General features: G+C 44.1%; 1 protein-coding gene across 14 annotated transcripts in view; it reads right to left on the reverse strand.

Moving 5' to 3' along the window:
* Window positions 1-3,638: 3,638 nt before the first annotated feature.
* Window positions 3,639-14,091, reverse strand: part of ANK2 (ankyrin 2) — a 184,987-nt gene continuing 174,534 nt past the window's right edge. For all 14 annotated transcript variants that reach the window (XM_063156863.1, XM_063156875.1, XM_063156870.1 and 11 more), the window contains 7 exons: window positions 12,836-13,115; window positions 11,290-11,382; window positions 10,786-10,869; window positions 9,594-9,758; window positions 8,374-8,556; window positions 7,412-7,503; window positions 3,639-5,857 (listed from right to left, as the gene is read on the reverse strand). In XM_063156863.1, the coding sequence (XP_063012933.1) occupies window positions 5,674-5,857; window positions 7,412-7,503; window positions 8,374-8,556; window positions 9,594-9,758; window positions 10,786-10,869; window positions 11,290-11,382; window positions 12,836-13,115 (1,081 nt within the window). In that variant the 3' untranslated portion in view covers window positions 3,639-5,673. The remainder of the gene's footprint in view (window positions 5,858-7,411; window positions 7,504-8,373; window positions 8,557-9,593; window positions 9,759-10,785; window positions 10,870-11,289; window positions 11,383-12,835; window positions 13,116-14,091) is intronic.

Below are 14,091 nucleotides of genomic sequence, written 5' to 3' on the forward strand. Positions count from 1 at the left end.
TGAAGTCACCCATTTAATAGTACAGGACTTCATAGAGGTACACCCAGATTCTTACTGCCTGGAGCCACAAAATATCCTAGAGGGCAGACCCAGAGGGGACTGCCCTGTCCCAAAGAGCTACAGCAATACAGCTTGTCACTCCCACTAGAGCTCAGGCAAGAGTAAAATCACCACATCACACCCAGCCACCTTGTACAGCCCTTAAAAACTGTGACTTGGCAACAATCAAGGTTTTCAGATGTGCATTTTTCTTAAGTCCATAAAACATAATTTGTCTATTTTCTTTCTCTGTAGGTCATGCTATATATATATGGATTTTTCTGTCTTCAAAATACAAAACCCTCAGTCTCCCTTACTTTTGGCAGGTGCTATCAAGACCCTCCCAATCCCCACACAACAACCACCCATCAATGCATTACAGGATCCTTTTATGCTCAGTCACTCCTCTGACCAGTTGAGGCCATGTGACTGTATCCCCTGACTCCTTTTTCCCATTTACAATGACTTTTCTTCAATTGTTCCTTAAAGCAGGTGAGTCATGTAGACTGTCTCCTATTTTCTATTTCTTTTAAAAATGTCCAGAGCTCCCCTCGATTGAGCAGTCACTTCCTAGAGTTCTGGGGAAGATTCAGATCTTAATCCTGAACTGAAATTGTTACCTTCATTCCTGGAAGGGCAGACTCACCTGCTACAGCTGGGGCATCCTTCCAAAATAGCCTGTCATTTTTCCTGATACTTCCATTCAGATGAGGTATAAATATGCATTTTCAATGTGAAAGGTGTTATACATCAAAACTTCTCCTGTACAGACAAGAGGACAGTTTGTCCCTGCAGCAAAACATGCTGAAATAAGCATCAGTAATCCTTAAATTTGTACCAATTAGTGCAATAAAAGGGTGAGAAACAGCTGTCTCTTGTAGCTCTGCCTGAGCAGCAGGGGATCAGAGGCTGGTGGGCACTGGGCAATGGCAGCAGTGGCAGTGTGCCTGAGCAGCCCACGCTCCTGCCCTCACGGCCCCTGTGCTCTGCAGGCATTCTTCACATTTCTGCAGGGCACACAGCTCTGCACTGTGTGCTGCTGAGCACAGATCTCCCCACTGACACCTCAGACTGCTGGGAAGCTGTGAAACCAGCCACATCTGACACCTGAAAATGTCCCTGTAGTGAATATTGGCAAGCAACAGCCCTGAAGCATTAGAAAAATTCTTCACAGAGAGAACTGTGTAATATGTGTGCATTGGAGATCCATACAGACAGTAGAGCAGATGACCCAGAAGCATCCATGGCACTTATTCATTAATTTGGTCTTGAAACCATGAGCCCAGAGAGCACTGGGCAGGAGAAAGTGCAAAGCAGAACAGATCAGGCTGACTCACCGAGGTTCTGCCCTGAGCTGGCTGTCTTGAGGGGACCACTGTGACTCCTCTCTGAGCAAGCTGATGCTCTCACACAGACACTCCTTGACTCAGTTCAGTCTTCTCACTGGAAAACACCCTGCAGACACTGCAGTTGCCTGCTCTGTGTCACTCCTGGCCTTCCATAATGCTGCTTTTCCCTTGCAGGATCAAATAACCCCTTGGAGCATTGTGCTGTTGAGCACATTTCACCAAGAATCAATTCATTTATATACTTACTACATCAAATTCTTATCCTTCTCCTAAGTGTCTGATTGTATGGATCACATTTTTCTTCTCATTCAGATACTCAAGGCCCAAATTCTTAGGGTCCTAGAGCTTATGGTGGCATTTATATGTCCCCTCCAGGGCAGAGGCGGTGGCATTTCAGCAGCATTGGAGGAAACAATAGAGTCTCTGATTTGAAGGGCCAAACCCTCTTTCATGCTTGGCTCACACATTTACCAAACTATGCTAGGCTTAACGGGAATTAAGGGGGCTAAACTTTCATTTGATTGTCGAGGACATCTGAATGTCTTTCTGGCATAGAAGGGCTTTGGAAAAACGAATCCAGATGAGAGGGCCATGGAACGTGATGGAGTATCAAACCGCTATCTGATTTGGACTATGAGCTCTGCCTGTGCCTGTGTAAGGCAATATAAACAAGTCAATAGCTGTTTGGGAGATGCTGAAATTCTGGAAAGATTCTTCCCTGTGCAGTTTCTTGGAAGGTGTGTTTTCTAATTTGGAATTTGATCTGTCTGAAACTGTCATTCTCAGCCTCATGTGCAAAACCTTGATCCTAGCCAGTACACATGTCCTTACAAGTGAAGAATCTGAACGTACTGGGAATGCAGAGTCAGCCTCTGAGTTGATGCTGCCCTAGCTTTTAAGAAACCGCAGGATGCTGGCTGACAGAGCCCATCTCCAACAAGAGGATGGTCAGTCAGCTAAAAAGCTGCAGATTGTCTGTAGGACTGTTGTTACCTGGAAGCTGTGCTCGCCCTGGTCTGTGCACAGTGCACAGGTTCTAACCAGGGCAGGAGCAGACAGTTTCAGGCATGAAATGTTATGCCTAAGTTGCTGCAGAAACACGAAGCGAGCTGAGAATGGCCGACTCTAACAGGTGAAGCAATGAGCTGTGGGTTCAGTGCTGTGTATCCACAGCCCTGCAGTGTGCACATAGAATGAAGGTTACTCCTCACCCCCTTCCAGTACATCAGAAATGTGTTTGCTCATAGCCCACCTTACTCCCTTTACCTGCAGAGGCCCAAATAACTCCCCCCATGCTCGATGGGCTCCTCGATGTATAATCCTCTCCTGATGGCAGAGGTGGGAACCAGAGCTGGCAGGGGGAGCAGAGCAGAATGGGACTGTGCTATGGGTGCTGCCACAGCTGAGGACAGGGTTGGGCCTGGCAAGACAAGCCAGCTCTTTGTAGGGGACTGGAAAACACGGCAAACGCTGAGAGCAAAAGCTGCTCTTTCTGGCGTTGTCACTGCACTGACAATCACAGCCAGTGACCTCTTTACCAGATATTTTGAGACCTGACAACTGTTGTAGCTTCAGGTGGTTCTCAAATGCTGCTTCTTGTGCCAATTGCAGAGTCAGACCTGGGATATGGTGAAGGTTTTAAGGTGCAGGTGAAGCCATTTGGATTTATTTCCTTAGGGAAATCTCCTGGATTTGGAAGTTGCCCGCTATCAAAGGCCTGAAGTTATAGGCTGTACTGTGTGGAGTATATGGCTTATAGCTACAAAATCCACAGGTAATCCATGGCATGACCTGTCAGCAGAGAATTCAGTCTGTCTTTGTTTTCCAGCTGATTCGTCAACTTAAAGTTCACTTCTTCTCACAGTATTCAAGTTCTCTGATAACACAGCAAAAAATCAAAATAAGAGGTGAATAACCACTATGCTGTTGCACAGAACATCATCTACACGGCAAATAACACAACAGAAATGCATTTCTTGAGAACCCCATCCTTGAAGACCCTCCTGTGCTGTCTCTGACAGTCAGAACTTGTTTATACACAGTTGTCTGTCATTGCAAAAGGAGGAGGAAGAGAGGAAAGAGCATCTTTTGGCTTAGGTGGTGCCCTTGACGAGGCGTAACTGGGTCTGTGACGAGCAAGCAAACTGGGCACAGAGGGACTGTGACTCTGATGGTGCCACTGAGGTCCCCGCGCGGGCACCATCCCTCATCCCACCATGCCAGCAGTAAAAGCAAGCAAGCCACCATTGCTACATTTAACACTTGTACATTTTTATTTAGTTAAATCAGCCATTGTACACATTGCAGCTATGTATTGTTAGTGTTGTATCTTTTTAATTTTTAACTAATACATGCCCTCATAGATATATTCAATTAGTGTTATCACCATGGGAACAAGATGCTGATTCGTCAACTTAAAATTCACTTCTTCTCACAGTATTCAAGTTCTCTGATAACACAGCAAAAAATCAAAATAAGAGGTGAATAACCATTATGCTGTTACACAGAACATCATCTGCACCGCAAATAACACAACAGAAATGCATTTCTTGAGAACCCCATCCTTGAAGACCCTCCTGTGCTGTCTCTGACAGTCAGGAAGCCATGATGCGCTGTGAGATGTTTCATCAGGGGTCTCATTCGATTTGGCTGCCAAAACACTTTTTTCTTTAAGTTTCTTTTCTTGCCTGCCCAAAAAGTGTCAGCACGGCACCTATTGGTTCTGCCCACGGGAAGCCAGAACCCCAGAGGTGTTTCCATGCTTTTGGCATTATTACCTTAATGAGGAAGTGCCCTTGTTCTGAGCACTGAGTGAGTCATTGAAAAAAAAACTAAAACCAAAGAACCCTATAATTGTAGAAGGCCAGATAAGCTTGGACAAAGGATTGCTCCTAGAAGAGAGGGTTGGTTTTACTCTGGTGCTGAGTCTACTATTAAAAAAATAAGATAGCTGTTTAAAAGCATTAAGTTGGTATGTTTGTGTGTATGTGTGTTATGCTAAAACCCTACAGAGCTTCCTCCACTAAATATTAAGGTATAGAACACCCAAAATATCAGATCCTTACGTTCCCTGTGTGGAAAATAAAAGTGCAGACATGCTAATGTGGTTTTCAGAGGGTCAATTTAGAAATATATATATATAATATATAGTCACATAACAAAATATGAACAGAAACCGGCTGCTGAGGATTGTGAGCACTTGTTCTTTAAAAAACACTTAGAAGATAAAAACTGCTCGCTCAGTGCTAAGAGGGCCAAGAAGCTGACATGGTTCTAGGAGGGTTTGGTTTTGACCTTCAAATGCCACATGCGTGTATTGGCTAAGAGGCAATCTCGATAAAACACGGTGAATTAATTATTCTCCTTGTATAGTGGGTAAGTCTTTGTCCCGTAGTTATCTACAGTGCAGTGGCCAGCAGGAAGCACCCCCAGTTGGTCGGTGAGGTCGGCTAAGCAGCGATGGAAACGGGAAACTATCGGAGTTAGGATTGTTTAATACACCCTGCCACAGGTCCAGATCTATAGGCTTGAATACCATATGTGAACATGCCGCAGGTAGAGCTGCTAGCAACTTGGGTACCTAGTGGGGAAGTTTTCTTTCTTTTTCTTTTGGAAATGTTGCAGTGGCTGTGTGAAGGTGACTGCACAATTAATGGCCACAGTCAGCTGTGATTCACGTGAACAGCTGCTTTTTGCCTGACTCACACAGCCTTTGCCTAGACCGGATCTCTAAACAGTAACTCTTAGTACTCGGTAGCTCTGCAGCGCTTCCTCCTGGGCCAGTCAGCGTCTGTGGTCCGGGTGGTGCCATTCCGTGATCTGTTGCCATTCCGCAGGGTCACTGCACCTCAAAACCCACGATACCCATGGGCAGTGAGTGTTCTGCAGTCTCGTGAGTTCAAATACTCTGCTATTTACAGTTTACACATCAACTCCTTTGTACGGTGCATGTACACAGTCAGTGGAAGAGGCCTGTCGATGAAGTCTGCTTGGCAAGGGCCGTGTCGGTAAGCGAGCGCCAGAGCAAAGGGACAGGGACAAGTGGCGACACTGACAGGGCGCCAGCATGGCGGATAAATCATCCTGCCTGAAGGATGCTATCTTTGGTCACAAATTAGCTTACAGGGTGAAAAATCATAACAGCACAAAACGCAACTTGGGATGGGGAGAAATGTATTCACTGCAGCTGCAGAGGTAGGAGCGGCAGTGATGGCTCTGCTACCCAGGGACGGTGACGGCTGCATATGGGAGGGGTCACGTGGCGCTGTGCAGGGGCGGCAGCTTCTCACTTGGCCTCCTGTGTCCAGTCCTCTTGGCAGAAGTGCCTAAGAAGCTGCTGGAGGTCATGCTGGAGGTCATCCCTGGGGAGTGCTTCTGGGGTGTCTTCCAGCTCTTCTATGTGAACATGTTTTCCATAGCGGTCCTTCATCACAGTCCTCTTCTGTGTGCTGGCTTTACTTAGTATTGTCCTGGAACCAAAAAAAATGAGACCTGACTTAGAAAGGCCACGGTTCTGGAGGTCTGAGAGAATCGTGGTTTTCAGGCTTTTCCAAGGCAGAGTTACACATGCTGGAGAGAAGGCACAGCAAGGTGTAATTATGATGCAATAGTCAACTCCTATGGATTTTCATCCTTTTTATTTTATATATTCTCTGTATTCTTTACACATCTGTTTGTAGCCTATTATTATAACCTAGCTTCAGTATTTTCTTCGGCAGAAAGAAAAAACAAATTCCAGGACCCCTATGCTATCTTGGTATTCCTTAGAAACCAAGGTTGAAATCAGATCTTTGAGATACCTTTTTATCAACAAAGCTGAGTCCTCATCCAAGGAGGGGTGGATTTAGAAGGTACTAGAGCTGGGGCATTACTTCATTGGGTGTGCTTTTAGTTGGGGACTCTTGTCAGGTACGGTAATTTGCAAAATCAATAAAAACATGCATCATGCAGGGTGTGCATCCTCAGCATTTTCCAGCTGAGGATCCCTATATAAAGGTAACCCTGTTTACCACCTTGTGTCTGCCTCTTATTTCTAGAACCAGAGAGAAAGGCATCCAAGTGCATGGAGAACGGATGATGGATGCAGAGTGAAGGATAGATGCATGGAGAATGAAGGGTGGATGTATGAAGCATGGATGACAATTGGAGAAAGGTTGATGAATGAAAGGAGACTGAAGAATGATGATTGGAGAGGGAGTGGATGGAGAGTGGATGAGCAATGTATGTATAGATGGATGAATGCTAATTAAAATTAGCAAATCAATAAAGATTGTACATGTGTTGTTCTGGGTGCGCATCATTGGCATTTTCTACCTGAGGGAAAGTGCACTTAAGGATCCTTACATAAAGGTACCCCTGTTTACCACCCTGTGTCTGCCTCTTATTTCTAGAACTAGAGAGAAAGGCCTCCAAGTGCATGGAGAACGGGTGGGTGGGTGGGTGGGTGGGTGGGTGGGTGGATGGATGGAGGATGGATGGATGGATGGATGGATGGATGGATGGATGGATGGATGGATGGATGGATGGATGGATGGATGGATGGATGGATGGATGGAGAGTTGGAGCATGATTGGATGCATGTATGGAGACTGGATGACGAATGAATGAGGAATGGATGTATGGAGAGTTGGATGATGATTGAAAGGATGTATGGACAGTGGATGATGAATGAGGAATGAAGGTTGGATGGATGGAGGGTGGATGATGAATGGAGAGTGCATGATGATATTTATTGATCTCTAGCTATTCTCCAGCCATTCGTTCATTCTCCATTCAATTAGAATTATGCTACTTTGCTAAACTTAGAAACTGTAGAAAATAAAGGCCAGCCTTTGTATTAACCCCTGTACCCATGTTGTGTGCAAAGTGCTTTATTTCAGTGTTCTGTATGCCGTTGCCACTGCCAGGTTAGTCGTTGCTTTAGTACCACTGCAAGTAAAGCTTAGCAGGCACTCACTGCAATCCACTCCTGTGATTGGGTTAATTTGTTTGCAGTAATACTTCATCAGCTTGCCAAGCCAAACCTTTTAATTACTGATCCATCATCTTTCTTGATTTCTTTCTCTACCAAAGCAGGGACTTGCACTGTCATGTGGTGACCTGTATAGCTCAAAGCCTCCAATGAAAACATAAACCTTAAATTAAAACACCCCCAAAACACCTGGAGCTCTTCCTACCTTAGTCCTTCATATTCACACAGCCCAATGCTGAGAAAATGCTGAACAGGCACCTGTAAGAAGTAACTGCATCCTTTCAAGCATCCCTCCCTCCTGTGGACACATGACAGACAGTGTCTCCTAGGGGGCAGTTTCATTTCAGTAATGATTGTACCAAAGCATGTTGCAGTAGTTGCTCCAGACGTGTGGATTTACTGAGACAGTTGCTGGGCGCTAAGTGCTCCTTCCCAAGCAGTCTCTTTGAACTTTTACCAGACAGCTCTTGCCCCTTGTTTGGCCTCTGTGAGAAAAAGGGGACCAGGCTGCTGGTCTGGATTCCTGGTCACAAAACCCAAAAATGCATACCCACGTCACCTATTGCTGCACAGCTTTTATCTATTTATCTGTTTTTAAGTATTTATTTCAACTTCTAAGACACGCTAATAAAGGGGACAAGAGACAGGATGGAGGGGAGGAACACATCCATTTACCCAGGGTGGGGGCTTAACTGTAGCCACTTCTGCAATAACCTCCACAGGAATGAACTTTAACTGCACTCACACCCAAGACTTCTAAGAATGTCACACAAAGCCTGCATGATGTTTTCTTTTTGTCTTAGCAAGTGCCTTTGCTAATTCTGCAATGCCAGCTTTCACTAAACATTGTTTATAGATGCATATTTTTATAACACTGCTGAGTATAAGAACAGAGTTACCCTCAGCTTAGGGCTGCTGGGCCACTGGCTGTGGTCCTTCCAGGAGAACAGACTTTGTCCCTGGGGCTGTGGCCACACTTGCTGTACTGCTGTAATATATAAAAGTTGCTTTTACCTTTTCAAAGTCCTCTTTGGCTGATGGAAGATCAGAAGCCAGGCTGGCATCCCCCAGGTGTTTCTCCGTCCTCTCTCCATGCACTACAGTGGTCTTTATGACCTTGCTGACTTTCCGGCCCTCCACTGGCTCGGACTGGAATTTGGAGGCACTAGAGAGAATGGCAGGTTCAGACAGGGTCACCTGCAAGGTTAGAAAACACAAGTGAGATGGAGATGAATTCCACACTTCATGATGTGCACTGGCCAAAGTAACTGCTGTGTCTAGGGGCTCCACAGGGTAAAGTGTAGATCTGCTAAGGTCAGCTTACTGGAAAGAAAAAGAAAAAAAAAAAAACAGGAAAAAGAAAAAAAGGAAAAAAGGGGGGAAAATGAAAAAGGAAAATAGAAAACAGGAAAAAAGAAAAATAACAAAAGAATAGGAAAAAAGAATAAAGAAAAGAAAAAATGAAAAAGAGAAAAAAGGAAAAAATAAAAAATAAAAAGGAAGTAATGTAAGAAGAAAATAGGAAAAAAGAAAAAAGGTAACTAGAAGAAGGAAAACAATAAAAAGAATTAAATAAAACAAGAAAAGAAAACAGGAAAAAAGCAAAATATAAAAAAAGGAAAAATAAAAAAATGAAAAGAGGGGAAAAGAAAAAGGAAAAATCGGAAAAAAGAAAAAGAAAAATTAAAAAAGGGAAAAGAGTAAAAAAGGAAAAAAATACATAAGAAAAAAATCTTAAAAAAGAAAACGGAAAATAGAAAAAAGGGGGGAAAAATCAAGGCTTTTCTTTCTTGTTACTTTACTCCTAAAGAATTACTTCTGATGAGTAATTCCTGCAAGCAAAAGTATCCGTGATGTTTTTTACAATTCCAATAACTGCTTGCTGCACCTTGCTTTTGGCCCAGCATTGCTGAAAGCACACCCATTGCCAGCTTGTGGTCCTCCCTCACAACTTGGTTGTGCTGATCCAATTGCCTGTAGGGCCAGACAGTGAAGTACAGCAGGAAGGCACTTACCTTTTCAGACTGTATGTAATTACCTGGCTCTAAAACAGTTTTTCTTTAAATCACAGATGTTTTTAGCCTCTTCAAAGAAAGAACAGGCCAGCAAGGTAAACTTACTGCAGCTATGGGGTTCTAGGACTGAGTGGCAGAATGAGCACGCTAAGCTGCAGCGGTTAAGAACCCTGCTGGGGTGGTGCTGCTCTGTGCCACGGCAGGCAAAGCACACCCTACCTCTGAGTGCTCACTGTCACTCTTCAGCACAACTCGCTTCACCACTTTGGAATAACCATCTCCCTCTTCCACAGGGACAGGGGCTTGCGGTGCTCCCTGCATTAGCACTTCCTCTTTTTCCATGCCATCTGGAGCAACGTACCGCCGGATGATCTTCCGAGTCACCTGAAGGAATGGAGTTTAGTCCCCAAAGATGTAGCAGTAAAATATTCCTCTTTGTTCTACTCATTTGAGTAGCATTCGTCAAAATGCTACTCAAAGGGCATTTTGTCCTGCGTGACAAAGAACCTGCGTAGATGGCTCTGTGTTCTATTACTCATCTCCTACTCAAGAGACTCATCTGGTGCTAAAGCTCTCGAGGCACTGGCTGGCCAAAGCAAGAAGAGAATTACAGGGTCAAGGTGTGAAATTGCTCAGGAGAATGGGTGTGCATCCCTCTGCGGATGACCCAAACCTCTGTGTGGCACAGTTCAAGGCACAGACCTATCCGTAAGAATCGTCACACTCGCCTCTGTGCAATGAGACCAAGGAATCTTTGGCTGGGGTGGTTTATTATTCTACCAGGAATTAAACAGGTTCCAGAGACAGCCTATCCAGCTGAAGGGGTGTGATGTCTTCCCAGAAGACAGAAGATGGGGTTTGCCACCATCCCAGCTCAGCCAAGTCCTAGACCTGGAGCACCAAGTTGTCAGGTAAAGAAAAGAGCACAGAAGTTCCCCTTTCACTTTCATGCTGTGCAGAATTTGTTCTTCTAAGCATGATCTGATTTTGAAGATCTAGACTCTGGGTTTATCTGACTTTTACAGACCCAGCCTTCCATTGCTTTCATCAAGACAAGCAAACAAACAAACATCTCAGATAAGACTGCAGTGGAGTGGATTTTTGGTGGGGTTTTAAAAAAAGAAATAAACAACTTCTTCCTAAAATATGTGGATCTATGCAGAATTTTCCTTGGCTTTAAATGAAAGTTAAAATACATCCTGTTAGGTTGTACACTGTAACAGAACAATTTTGAGAATCTAAATTATTGTTCAAACTTTGGTATCTCTCATGAGATGAAATTCTCATTCCTTCCACTCTCTACTCTTCGAATCATGCCCCTTCATAGCAGAAAGTCCGGCATTTCTGTAGATGTTTTTTTCTTCCTTTTACAGGGAAGAAAGAAGCTAGCAGGGGGCACAACTGACAATACCTTCTTTACCACTGTGTGGCCATGTTCATCTGTGTACTGCTCTTCTGTGACTGTTTCTGGTGGCATTTCAGGCATACTATCAGCCTGTATGACAAAGAAAAAAGCTCTGTGAAGCAAGGCCTTCATGTGGGTTTGAAATAAGTCACTTCAACATCAGTTAATTGGTTAGGGAATGGAAAAAAACCCAGCAATGTTAGGGAAAAAAAACTATTCTGCAAATAAATCCTTAGAAAGGCATGCACAGAAAAGTGATGCCACAGCATCACAAAGATAAATTATATTGTTATAACAGCCTTGTTGTTTTCGGGGCTGACAAGCCTTCATCTTATCTTCCTCTTACCGAGGCATCTAGGGAGTTTAGAGAGGGGTTAGCAGTGTTACTGTAATCATAAGGTTTATCCAGTGGAGATGCATTATTTGGGAGCATCCCAGCTTGAGGTGCAACACAAACTCAGGCCTAAGGCAGCACAGGCACATTCAGTGCAGTCCTCGAACACTCGGTACCTGAATGATCACTCGGCGCCGAATGACTCTGGTAGTGACCATCTCGTCCTCATCCGAGCTGAGCTCCAGCCCACCTAACTCCTCTGCTAACTCCTAGGGGAAGCATGGAAGCAAGATCTGTCTGTGGCACTAGCAGTGGCTACAGCTTCTATCTTCCTACACCAGCTCTGCAATTCCTACATTTTGCATATGCTTGGTGGGTTAATTACACAGAAAAATATACAAAAGCCTTTTAATCCTGAGGGGGAAGTACAGAGGGCAGGGTACAGACAGCAGGACTGAACAGTTTTGACAAGAGGACAGTGTAGCAGTAGCCTCAGAAAGATCAGGAAGAATTAGTAACAAGTGCTGAACTTGTCTATCCTGCATAAGGAAGAATTAGAAGTTTAAACAAACACCTTGGATGGCAAAGAGAGGCAGGAAAGAATCTGCTGGGAAATAGCTGTAGTATAAAAATATAAAAGGGAAAATAAATAAGGGGAGGTGGTGGTACCAGCTGCTGTTGTTGTTTCACTTCAGTGAAAGAATCAGAAGGAAAAAGCAGTACATTATTTTGAGGACAGCTTTCCTCCAGCTGTACTGAGCCCTGCTGTAGATACCCTTTCAATCATCTGATACACTTGAAATTCCACCTTTCCCTGAGATCCCAGAGGCAGAGCAATGAAACCCTTCATTCTAGAGGTGATACTTTTGGTCACATAGTAGCCAAGAGAGAAGGCCTTGTTTCTAACAAACACAAAGGTGAAACAATTTCTACTTCAGTACAGCTGCGCCTTCTCTGCTCTAACTTGGCTTATAAAGCTAATTTCCTACCCAAGGATGCCTTCTCCTTTTCTTCCACTTAGAACGGGCAAAGCAAGTTGTTTATTCTTAAATCTTCATCTGCCAGGGAACTTTAGTTCTCCACTAAAAGTCATATGGTTTCCTTCTTTCCTTGCTGGTGGATGTCTTCCCCTCTCTGAATGCTGCCATGAAGTCCCTTGTCTCATACAACCCAAGACCTACCCTGTACAGTTTTTGATATCCTCTTCACTCTTCTGTCTCTGTATCTCTTTACTTCCTGTGTGCTACACAAACACCATTCTTCCAGTACATCCTTAGTACTCTGCAATGCACAGCTGCTGTCTCTTTTCTGTCTCACCGACTTTAGAGACCTTTCACACCATTTCTGATGCTGCTCTGGGCTAGCCTTGCCTTTCTTTATGAGCTTTACTGGTATCACTTTGTTCGCATTACATCTGTTTTTTTTGTTTCTGCCCCTGTTACTGACACTCTCTCAGGCACTGATGGAACTGTCATAGGCCAAAGGACAAAGAAGGGTAGAGCAGAACCAGAATTACCAGCCTAGACTTTGGGATCTGGGGTTTGCTTCAACTTTGAAAACCTCAGGAGAAAAGCTTTTACCTGAACCTTAAACCACAGAGGGAAGGAGGAAAAACTCGTGCCAGACGCAAATTAATTACAAATATTCTTATCTTAAAGAATCAGCGAGTCATAAAAATTAGTTTATTGGATCAATTACATTGAGGCAAAGTTGTTGACTTACCTTTTCTAAAGATTCCTCTTCAAAGCCCCTTCCAGACTTCTCCATTTGCTCCTCAGTGGACTCCACAATCACGAGACTAGATCTCCTTGGAGAGAGGCTTTCCTGGTGGAGCTGGGGGTCCTCAGGCTCTTGGATGATGGGGGAGTCCCCTCTCTGCACTGGGGAGGGAGGCTGAGGGGGGCCTCTCTGAGCATCTCCCTTGGCTGTGCTTGAGTGCGCAGATTTTCCGCTCGCTGCTTTTCCAGCTCCCACGGACTGCTCTGTTCCTGGAGTTGTGGCACTGTGAATTACAGGTCCAAGTGAGTTATTACTGTGCAGTGCTTCATAATTTCCAGCAATGGAACATTAGGCAGTGACTTCATATTGTTATGCTGTCTGTTGTTCGGCAAAGTCTAGAAATAACTGATATTCCTTGACAGGAACTACAGAGCAGTCTGTCTGGGAATGCCACCCATCTTCCTGAGCAAATCTCCAAATGGATATCCAACCCTTCCATGCAAGTCTGCAAAACCTGGTATTTGTAAAGTATTTCAGAGAGCTTTGCTTTCACTTGTGCCCTCACATCTCTACATACTACCATTTAGGTTTTTTTGTGGGAGAGCCTGGATTGCTAGAGAAGGATGTGAGGCACCTACAACACTGAGCACAAGCTGTGCAGCTGCAAAGTGGAAAAAACAACTTTCATGTAGAATTCTGAAGCTTTAGCAAGCAGAAATTTAGTAGAGGTTCAGGTTTTCTTTGTAATGGCATTTTTATGGTTGAGCCTGATTCATGGTTAATCGCTGCTCCAAGTTAGTTGAACTTATTATTATATTAGTTCCTATGTAACACATTTATAAAGGAAATACATCTAATTCCAGCAAATGTACATTCAATATTGTATATTTACTCTTGGAGCATGTTCCTTACATGTTCCTATTTAAATCTACCCTGATTTTCCACCTAGTTATAATCAGACCTGCAGTGTAGTGAATTTTCCCTGTCTTCATTACTCTCATGTAGTGTTGGCACTATTGTCTCAAAGTATTCTCTGTTCCTCAAAGAAATTAATTTCCTGATGCAAATCCTTAGGGAGCATTGGTATTTTTGCCTAACACTGCAACAGAAGATTTCCTAGATGGTATTTTCTCCCACAATCTCTCCCAGCGCATCCTGAGCAAAGGAATCCCCCTAAGTCCATTTGGTGGACTCAGCTGTCCTTTGAGTGCTGGGAGCTGCATCTCCGCATCAAAGCTAATCACCTCCAGGAAAATCAC

Source organism: Melospiza melodia, chromosome 5 (genome assembly GCF_035770615.1).
Source record: "Melospiza melodia melodia isolate bMelMel2 chromosome 5, bMelMel2.pri, whole genome shotgun sequence".
Lineage (NCBI taxonomy): Eukaryota > Metazoa > Chordata > Aves > Passeriformes > Passerellidae > Melospiza > Melospiza melodia.